Source organism: Anopheles darlingi, chromosome 3 (genome assembly GCF_943734745.1).
Source record: "Anopheles darlingi chromosome 3, idAnoDarlMG_H_01, whole genome shotgun sequence".
Taxonomy (NCBI): Eukaryota; Metazoa; Arthropoda; class Insecta; order Diptera; family Culicidae; genus Anopheles; species Anopheles darlingi.
In genome coordinates, this window is record NC_064875.1 from 43,844,951 (window position 1) to 43,855,938 (window position 10,988).

General features: G+C 45.6%; 3 protein-coding genes across 4 annotated transcripts in view; 2 read left to right on the forward strand and 1 right to left on the reverse strand.

The window, feature by feature from the left end:
• Window positions 1-10,988, forward strand: part of LOC125957658 (uncharacterized) — a 367,185-nt gene that overhangs the window by 28,933 nt on the left and 327,264 nt on the right. The gene's annotated exons all lie outside the window — the stretch shown is intronic.
• LOC125957640 (vacuolar protein sorting-associated protein 51 homolog) lies at window positions 318-3,008 on the forward strand. The gene is made up of 3 exons (XM_049690488.1): window positions 318-448; window positions 512-2,622; window positions 2,705-3,008. The coding sequence occupies exons 1-3, from the start codon at window positions 368-370 to the stop codon at window positions 2,811-2,813; spliced, it is 2,301 nt and encodes a 766-aa protein (XP_049546445.1). The 5' UTR covers window positions 318-367; the 3' UTR covers window positions 2,814-3,008.
• Window positions 6,644-10,988, reverse strand: part of LOC125957639 (uncharacterized) — a 26,013-nt gene continuing 21,668 nt past the window's right edge. For both annotated transcript variants that reach the window (XM_049690486.1, XM_049690485.1), the window contains one exon: window positions 6,644-10,988. This exon is cut by the window's right edge and continues 184 nt beyond it. In XM_049690486.1, coding sequence (XP_049546443.1) covers window positions 9,444-10,988 — 1,545 coding nt within the window. In that variant the 3' untranslated portion in view covers window positions 6,644-9,443.

The following is a 10,988-nucleotide window of genomic DNA, read 5'->3' on the forward strand; positions in this document are numbered from 1 at the left end:
ATCTACACGTAGCGCAGAGCAAAGAAATGCAACCCTGGTCGGCATGGAATTTGTGAAACCTGTTTAAAGGGCCCGTAGTACTTCAAACAGCCTGTTCTATCTCCAGATTTTATGCAAATATTTCACCCACATAGATCGAAAAGCGACGCAAAAGGAGCTGTGGATTTTAACCGGTTTTGGTCTTTCCTTTCGATTTCCAGGGTTGTATCGTGGGTTGCGCTCCGTGTAGACACGCCTTTAGAAGAGTGGAGTTGTAAACAAACAACCTGTCAGCTGTCATTTGAACAGCTGACAATCTGAAAAAAAAAACAAAAAAAAATTGTTGACTTGGAATTTTTGGAATTTCTCGACGATAAAATCGCGTAAAATGGGTGAAAAATCGGCTAGTCCATACGATATGGACGGGCCCTCCTTCGACGCCGATCGGTATCTACAGAAACTGCTAAAGGTACATCGTAAAAGCATTCGACTAGCCGTAGGCAAACTCACCAACTCCCCCTTCCCGTTTTAGGAATGTTCGCTAAAGCAAATCATGGACACGGAGGCGGCGATCGTACGCCAAACGCAAACGCTACACAGCGACATGCAAACGCTGGTGTACGAAAACTACAACAAATTCATCTCGGCCACCGACACGATCCGCAAGATGAAGACCGACTTCAAATCGATGGAAACGGAGATGAATCTCCTGATGGCGAACATGCAGACGATCACGGATCATAGCGAGCGCATCACGGACACGCTGCAGGAAACGCGCTCGCAGCTCACTCGCTTGTCCGGCAAACATCAGCTGCTGAAAAAACTGCAGTTTCTCTCCTCACTACCCTCGAAGCTTAAAACGCTCATCGAGGAGGAGAACTATCAGCAGGCGGTGCAAGAGTACGGGCACGCCCAGAAAGTGCTGCTTCAGTACGGCCAGCAACCCTCATTCCGGGGCATTCAGGAGGACTGCATCAAGATACTGGACGAACTGAGAGCGCGGTTGAAGCGGGAATTCCGTGAAACGGGCAAACCCGCTCAAACGTTGACGGAAATCGGCGAGCTGTTGTTACAACTCGGCGAGCGACCGTCTACGTTGGCGAAAGAGATGCTCGAGTGCGCCTCGAAGCGGCTGCATGAGCAAATAGTTGTGTTGCAGGATCAGACCGATCGCGACATGATCGAGTTTATCGATCTCGGCATTGATGGCTTTCTGAAGGATCTGACGCTTGTGATAAGCTCGTACAACGATATGTTCCTAACGAAGCATCTGGAGCAAGAGGCGGACAATTTTGAGGAAATCGCACGACTCGATTTGAACGAGTTCGTAAACCGCAACGTGGACGAGTATCTGGCGCTGGTACAGGATCGTGCGGAGATCGAGATCGGCCACGGTGATTCACAGATCATACTGCGTGGACTCGATCGATTGCATCGCCGCATGACTGCGATGAAGACGCTCTGCCGCTCGGTCGACATGACCCGGTCTGGGTTGGACATTATAGTCAACGCTGCACAGCAGCTCTGCCAGACGCACATGAAATGCCTGAAGGACCATTTCAACGACAGTCTCAGCTCCGTACGATTGGCGCTCGTGTCCTCCACCACCACCAGTGCCACGGCCGGGAGCTCGTCCGGTGTGTCCTCGCAAACCAGTGGAACTAGTGTACCGGGTACCGCCAACTCTAATATTAATAATGCAACCGGTAGCTTACGGGAACTCATCTCGAATCTGTACATCTCCACCATCGAGAAGGTGAAAGGATTGATGCAAGACCTGCTCATTTTCCTGCAACCGGAATGGTCCTTCAACTTGAAAGGTGACCCGAAGGGTATCCAGTGCATTGAGGGTATTCGGGAGAATCTGCTCGTCGCCTTTCTACGCCACTTTTGCACCACCGTGAATGGATACGGGAATGTCAGCTCGACGGCTCCACCTACCCTGCTGCTCGTCCTATCGAAGGTTTGTCTAGAGATGGAGCGAGCAGGAGTACATACGTTGACGTCACTTGTCGATGAGCTGTACCAACTCGATTCCGAGCGAAGCGTAACGCTTGTCCACGAGACGGAACTATGCCACGAGATGCGTGATTCTGCTCAGCTACTGCTAGATTCCTACGTGCGTCTGCAGGGTTTAAATCTGTCGCAGATGTTGCGCAAAAGTGTAGAGACGCGCGATTGGCTCAACTGCCTTGAGCCACGCTCGGTTCGGGCCGTTATGAAACGTGTCGTAGAGGAAACGGCCGCTATCGATGGCGTGCTTGGGGAACTGTACGATAGTGCAGGCGGTACCAGTGGTGCTCGCACCGCCGCAAGCAGTGACTCCAGTCGCAAAACCCACTTCAGCATTGCCGCATCGAAGCAGTCACAGCAGTATCGATCAACTTGGTCTACTTACACCCCGTCTCAGCTGGACAGCAGCTTCGTCTCGAACATACAGCGGCTTTTCTCAGAGAAGATCGAAATCTTTGCGCCCGTCGAGTTCTCCAAGGTGTCCATCATTACCGGGATCATTAAGCTGTGCCTGAAGACGCTGCTCGAATGCGTGCGATTGCGCACTTTCAGTCGCTACGGACTGCAGCAGATCCAAGTCGATGCGCACTATCTGCAGATGAACCTGTGGCGCTTCGTGAACGATGAAAAGTAAGTCATTTAGTGCCCCTACAATAGTAGACCAAACTTACGATCTTGATTGCTCCGCTTTTTTTTTTTCTTCCAAACACAGCTTGATCCATGTGCTGCTCGATGAAATCCTTGGCTCAGCCGTGCTTCGCTGTCTCGAACCGATTCTAATGGAACCGAATGCTGTAGAAATCATTTGCGAACGGAACTAAGCCACACCATCTTGGTTTACTATCCGCCGTCAGCCCAACATTCCACGCTTTAGATTTAAACGATGCTGTCGTACCCACCAAAAACCTATTCCATCGATCCTTTCTTTCAACGCTCACGGTAGACTAAACAAAAATGCAAGGGTTTCTTTGTTTTTTTTTTCTCAATAAATTTTCATTTTGGAGTTTCATTCCACATTTTCATGTTTGTCTTCTTTATAATACAAATGTATGTACATACAATCACATTAATGTTTAATTTGTTTTGTTGTTTTCCTTTGTTGGATTCTATCGTTTTAAAGAGTTTTGTTGTATCAGGTGTGTGCGTGCGTGTGTGTGTGTGTGTGTGTTGTGGGTGTTATGTGTATGTGTCCATCCCTCATTGCACACGCTGATGTACCAAATATCGAACCCGCGCTTCACCGGTTAACATCACCGGTTATTCCTCGAACTACCACATTTACGGCTCCCCAATCATCCCGCGGAAGAATAGAATACTACCTACTGTAGCAGATAAAATAACACAAAGAAAATCGAAAGTAATTGGAGTACCTTTTTATGATCACTAGCGAAAGAAACAAACCAGCACACATGAAAAAAGGAGTCAAAATTACAAATCATGTACTCCTCACCTACACCCGTGTAGAGGGAGAGGCCGAGCTTTTCCTTCTAGGAAACGCTTCTTCTGCTTTTTAAAATTTGTACCAAATTGCATTTCTTCATCCCAAGGATGAGAGTATTCAATCACGTCCCCCTCCAACGGGCGAGAAGGAAGGGTGATGTTCGTATGCGATTTCTCCACATCCACGTATCACATTTCATAACGCACCACTCACAGCATACACAACCCCATCTTTTCGCTATAGGCATACAGACAGGAAGTAGCAGGCTGTGTGGCATTGAAAGTATTTCAAAATTCGACAGAGGATCTCGTTCACGACCGAGTTGTGCCCAAAGTGTAAGTTTGGCGATTTCGACAGTTCCTATATATTTTTTCCCTCACGCTACAAAACATCGGCTCTCCGTCGTACCCGTACCGGTGTAGCGGCTGGTGCATCCTTGGTGGATGGCTATAGACTAAAACGGATGTGTGCACCTCACTGAGACGAAACGTGCGGCGGGCCTACCACTTTTCCACTAATCTCACGGTTGGAGTTGATGGAACTTTCGATGCCGAATCGAATCTGAAGGGGGCTCTCTAAGAGCGAATTAGAGAAAAAGTAGCCCATACGATCGGTGCTTTTAATTTGATTGCTAATTTGCTTGTTCTCTTTTGCCACGTTAAATTCATTCAGGTGCGCACTATTACCATTTACTTTTAACCGCAGATGCAAAACATTGCATTTTCCAACCGATCTATCGCGCTACTTGCTATTTCATATCCCGCTGGTTTACGCTAGCGCTAACTATAATAATATTCTGCCTATTTCTCGTTCAATTTCCACCTGCACACGTGCTTCCGGGAAAAGAGAGGATGTTGTTCTCGCACGTGCTGCACGCACACACAATTTCACACACATACACGGCTCTACCTACATATGCTCTTGCAGCAGCAAACTTACCGAAACAACTTATAATGCTAGTAATCAATCGATTATCCGTATTACAAAATAGTGTGTGTTCTTACAGACGAAATGAGAACCAACAAATGCGAATATAGAGGTATTTTTACTGATCGGGAAACTACTAAGCTTTTCCCTCAAATCTCGTCCCTGCTCTTCACCGCTCTCTCTCTCTCTATCTCTCTCCAGTGCACTACTGCTGTGAGCGTTCATTCTATCCCACTCGTCTGACCTTTGGCCATGGGCGTTAGGCTGCGTCAACCGTAACTCCAAAATTCGCATCTTCTCTGCCTTTTGCGTTTCGCAGGTAATCTTCCAATTCATGCGCAACTACCATTTTTGCCAAAAATGCCTCAATCTCGATCTGAATTCTAATTGTTTTCTGTTCTATCGCCCCCTGTCTCTACAAATCCTACCACGTGTTTACTGCGCTTTATAAAAGAATCCTATACTCTAAACCGATTCAAATCACACATACACGCACACATACACCTGCACAGGGCAGGTGGTGTTGTCACGGACGCATCCTTCCGCAACCCCCCATCGCGAATTGCTTGTCGAAAGTAGGCGGGGTATGTGACCGGCTAAGAATGGGTTCTAATAGTACCCCCTCCGATTGTTTGTTCGATTACTTGCAACCACTAGGGATTTTGTGTGTTTACCAGTTTGTTACCAAAAACTGCTATTTCAAAAGTGATTAATTGTTCTTGATGGGCTTTTGATCCCTCTTTTTGTGTTGCTTTATAAATCCTCTCGCTCTGCTGTTCCAAAGACTTTCAGCGGAAACATGTAAGGCTCACGTCAAGTGTAAAATTATGCGGGAAAAGGTGTTTCGACATAATCTGGAGTTGGGATGTCGACGATCAAAATGGGCAGCACTATCGTGCGAGTTAGAGCTTCCGCACTTAGATCCGTTTTCCATTTCGTCACTATTCTTCACTCGATAGATCTGACCGTCTAGGATTGTAGTAGTGTTTTGTTGTGTTTGTTCCATATCTTTTCTGTTTTTACCTTTCTTTTCTATTTTTATATTTTTTTTCTCTGCTCCGCACTCACTGTATGCTGTCTGTCCTATCTTCCGTTCGCTTCTCTTGCCTTGCTGTATTATGTTTATCATAGTTAATGTCGATAGTTATTGTTATCCATATTAATATTAAATTTGTACATGTTTCACATGCTACGCGTTCACATTGACCGTTTGGGTGTTTGTTAGTATAGTTATGTTATTCGGCTTTCCTTTTTGTTTCGTTTGCTTCACTTTTCCCCTTTCCAATTAAGATTAACATCCCTCCTTTTTCTGTACTGCACCTACACCTTCGCCAGCTTCTGCTTCGCCTGGAAGGCAGTTCTCCCTTTTCTTGATGCTTTCACCGCTCACTTTATTCATCTCTTTTTAGAATTCTTCGCGACCCCCGCAACTGTTTGCTACCAATTTTTCCACTACACTATAAGAAGCAGAGTGACGTTGTGACGGTACGGGGGTCCCCCTCCCCATTGTGTGTTGGGGTGTACAAAGGAAGTTTTTCTTTTTTGTTTTATTTTTTATAAAGCGTGTTTCCGCCGCGCCATTACTGTCGTGGTGAATATTGCGTCGTGCATCTTGATTTTTCATTTCCTCACCTATCCTTTTGTCGTTCACTGATTGGATTTGATTGTTAGTAAGGTTATTTATGTACTCATCCTTTTTCGATTGCTTGTTTCTGGCAATCGACTGCGTTACGCATCTTTATCGGTTCTCTTGTATAACTTTTACTGTTGCACTACTAGAGCATGCACAAAGAAACTGAATCAGATTCTACTGGTTATGGTTTGCTTTTTAGAGTTTGCTCTTGAGCGCTTAAAGGGGAAGAAGAGAGGAGTTGACATGTTAGTGTCATTATGCAGCACGATCATCATGCTTCAACCTTAACATCGTTGTCTCTGTTCGGTGACTTCGAAATGCAACATTTTAAACGAGTTTCTACTGCAACATTAACATCAGAGCACACTACCCACACAACATCTTCAGCATTATTTCATCGTTTGCAACACTAACATGCCTCATACAACCAACTGAACGCACCCTAGAACCCCGTATGTGAGGTGGTCCGCGTTGATTTTCACTTTTTCATCTGGATTTACTTTACGCCACCAGCAACAAAGGACTAGCGAGGAAAATCTGCTCCGGGTGGGTCATGTTTTCGCCTCACCTGATCTGCTAGGACTGACCAAGATGTTAACCTTGGTGTAATTCTATGAGTTATTTAGGCTCAGTTATGTTTCACGGTCCACTAGATTTTTCCGAATGTTTGTGTATGTGTGTGTGTTTTTTTTTGTACCATTTAAGCAGAACAAACACGTAGAAGCTCTGATTGGCTCCAGCATTGCACGCATGGCGTTCTTATTTGTGAGTTTATGTTTGTTTTAATCTCGTGCACAACTCATGACAAGATGAAGCTGTGCCTCTGTATCACTAGGGTGAAGCGCCACCCTCGAAACTCTATCCAAAAGGTTTAATTATAACACGCAGTTAGCATATTGGTTGTTCAGTTCGCGCTTCTTAACCACCACACAGGATCTTGTTTTTTACCAAGAAATTTGTTTCATCCTACACAACACAGACACACAGTAGTAGTAGCAGTAGCGATAGCAGTAGTAGTAGTAGTAGTAGTGGTAGTAGTAGTAGTAGTAGTAGTAGTAGTAGTAGTAGTAGTAGTAGTAATAGTAGTCATAGATAGTAGCAGTGGTAGTATTTGCATATTAGTAGTGGCGGTTTCAGCAACACAGCTGTTTCCCTCGAAACAATATTTCACTTTCCAGATGCACTTCTTGTAATCGTTTGTTTCCAACTTCAATTCACAACTATGCTTTACCCGCAGCTCTAAACCAAGACAGTCTCTTGAATCTCGTATTGAATGCGCAAAAAAGCCAACGATTAAGCCGACATTCGATTCTATTAAGCGAACTCAAATCTTGCATCTTTTTGTGACATGGTCACAATGAAAGGAGTATATCGTTTTTGGTTGCGGTGCATTCTTACCTCAAAGAAGAACTACAAAGAGAAAGCATAGTGGTTTGGAAAAAAGAAAGTCGTGGATATTTTTCAACCATTTTGCGGAACAGAAAAAATCAAAACACCCACCACAAAAGGTAAACATTACAATAACGTTTGAGGAGTCTGTGTGTGTTCTGTATTTCGGTCGTATTTGAATATTCTAATGTTTTGTTAGTTTTGATTTTGCACCTGTTAGTTATCATCCGAAATTCGGGTTTCTTGCACTCTTTCCCCTTTACCGTTCTCACTCTCAACTCTTGCTGAGTCCGTGTACTCTGTGGGCGGTTCCAGTTACACTGGCCAACCACTGCCAATGTGCTTATAATGTCCTGGTACATGAAGAAGCGGGGTTTACTGGGATACCGGCATCTGGTCCTGTGCGCGCGCGTTAATCCTTCGCTCCTTTGATGCACTTTTATGCTTCAAAGCATCCCATACTCTATACACACATGTACTTATCTAAAGTGACCGCATTACAGTGGGGGCGTATATGTGTATCGATGTTATGTATAGGTATCTATATCAATATATATATATATATATATATATATATATATATATATATATATACACTTGTTTTGTGAATTCTTACAGTTTATAGTTTAACACAGGTATGCTGTATTTGTTTGATTCCTACACATTCACACATATCTTAAAACACTCATTCGTTTTGTCTCTTTTTCTCGCCTTGCCACCTAAGACTATGCATAACGTTCTTCATCCTTTTGCTCCATACTAACAACGCCCAAAGCCACCCATACTAACAACTCCCAAAGGAGGAGGTAGAATTCCTCCCGAGGACCTTCCTACCCATAGAGATTTCGTATCACATAACCTCTCTCTTTCTCTCTCTCTCTCTTCCTCTTTCTCTATCTTCCGTTGCCGCTCTTCTTCTAAAACAAAAAATAAAATAAAATAACTTTCCCTCGCAAATTCCCCCCTTCTCTACCAAGCCAACGCCACCAAAAGAGATGCGATACTTTACTAACGAAAGTATCTGTGCATCCTCGAACCCTCACAGTGCCATTTCCTCTTTGTTGGTCCAACACAAACGTCCACGTTACAATCGAAAATCCTCAAATTATAAGTGTGCTCTATGTGTATGTGTCTGTGAGTGTGTGTTTTTTGTATGTGTTTCAATGAGAGATTGTTAACCCGTACAAGTCTGTTTCAAATTATCCTTCGAGTAGCCAATGCCTAGCGTTCTACGCCTTTATCTGTTCCCATTCATACCACCTTCTTTTCGATGTGCTGAATTGGCTAATCGATAATATTTTAACTTGTATGTTGTGTGTATGTATGTGTGTGTGTGTGTGTGTGTGTTTGTGTGTGTTTGGCTTTATGTGTTCGTGTATCTTGGTTTATCACCCCAACGCTTATCTGGTTTATAATAACTGAGTTCGAATTCTAAGTTTATCATAAAGTTGTTGCTTATCGTATTACGTTTTTCAGTTTCCGTCCCAGTTATCACCCGTGTGTGTCTGTGTGTTCGTGTCTCGGTGAATTTTGCGTCTGTCTGTTTGTCTGTTCATTGACTGTCGCTAGCGCTCGAAGTTCCCTCGTACTTGCTTGAAACGGATCAGCCCCAAGGTTGATGCAGCTTTAACTCATGGAGTTGATAGGAGGTACAAACGCAGTGTCTCGGACTGGACAAGGAATTCCCTGTAAACTGCTCTGTAATGTATACCTAGAAGTACAAGTACTAAAAACTGTACACGAAAAAGCGGAATTATCCTATCCTTGGTCGTTGGTGGTTGGTCGGTCGTTCGGTCAGTCGGTCGATCGATTCATTAGTTTGCTGGTCAGACGTCTGGTTGATCGGTTTGTCGGTGGTTAATATAATAGAAACACAGTAATAAAATATGCGGAAAAAGGGAGAATATAGATCACGGGGCACTCGCTTTGCGCTCTCTTCCTCCTTTGCTGCCTGAGAAGTTTCATATCGGAGCACTTTAACCCGAATAACTGGTTTATATTATTTGCTTCATCTGCGCAGATAGTAGTGACACGGAGGACCGAAACACCCATTCATTGTGCCTAGGATGGAAAGTTGGTTAGCATACCACTACCGCCGCCGGATGCTGTTTGTACTCGCGATGGTCCACCCGTCACTTGACTACTGCTAGCTCCGCTGCTACTACTACCACCGCCATTACCGCCAATACCACCAGTCGAAGTGCTAGGTATGTTGGGTGCAAAGACCGGATATTTGAGCGTCGTCTGCAGATTATCGTTGTGCTCTTCGAGCGAGTTGCTTGCATAGTGCACAACGAGGGCCTTCAGCGATTCGTAAATGAAATACGGTTCAGCGAATCCATAACCACGGTCCGTCTCGTAGATGATGCAGTGGTTCGTCGCACCGTTACAAGCAATCGACAGCGCATAGTGACCGGCGCTCCGGGGACGAATCAGGAACGTACCAGTCGGCTTCTTAGCCAGCTTCTCCTCTGCCTCTTGCCTGCTGCACCCCTCCAACAGCCAGGTTGTCTCGTCCAGATGCGGCATTTCCTCGCCGGATTGATTTTCCACCGGTAGGTAGCCCTCGGTAAGGATCGTCTTGATCTGTGGATCCGTGACGCCCTGCCGCTTCAGCACCTCGAGCAGCTGGTCCTTCCTCTTGGTCAGGTTGATGATATCCGGCTTCAAGCTGTTGATCTCACGCTCTCCCTCCCGTAATTGCTCCTTGCCAAGTTCCATCGCCTGCTCCAGGCTACTCTTGCACTCAATCAATTCGGCTAGCTTGCTCTGGATCAGATGATTGTTGGAGGTAATGCGCTCCTTCTCGTGCGGTTGCGCCTCCATCTCGTACTGCGCCTGCAGTAGCAGCTGATCCTGGAACATCTTTTCCGCGTGGATGAACGCTTCCAGAGCCTGCCGTCGCAGATCGATATTCTGCCGGCACTCGTTGTACGCCTCGACGATTGATTCGCGCACATTTGCCAACTCCTTCAGCCCCTGCACCGTATCGTACAGGTGCTTAGCGAGCTTACCCGTATCCTCCTCCGTGGGGTAGAGATCATCCTCGAATCGCGAAATTGGATGCAACAGACAGGTGTCGAGGATCGTATTGTACTCCTTCAGCGTGGTCGTGCGAAACTCATTGATCAGCGCAACCAAACTGTCATAGGTGCATTCATGCGTAAATCCACATCGACCACCTTTGTGGAAAATCTTTATCGTCCGATCTGTACCGTCCTTTTTCAGAACCAGTGTGTATTCACCGGCATCACTGATAGCATCCCGTACCAAAAACGATCCATCCGGTGCGTCCATCATCTTCTCCTTTGCTACATCGCGCGATATCTTTCCCCAGTACCACTCGGCATCGCGCAGCTCCTGCGGTGTATTCGGATCGGTTATCAGCTGACTGCAACCGAAGGCTAGCCTCGGCAAGGTCGATGATGAGGAGGAGGCGCTGGCAGGGTAGTTGCCAGAACCAGACGACTCGGCATACGATGACAATGAATTGTCACCACCGTAATAGAGTTGCTGCGATGGAATCGATCCTTCGGGTACTACGTTGCTGCCCAGTGACGATGTGATGAATGACTTCTTCAATGTTGATGTACCCCCTGATGGCAT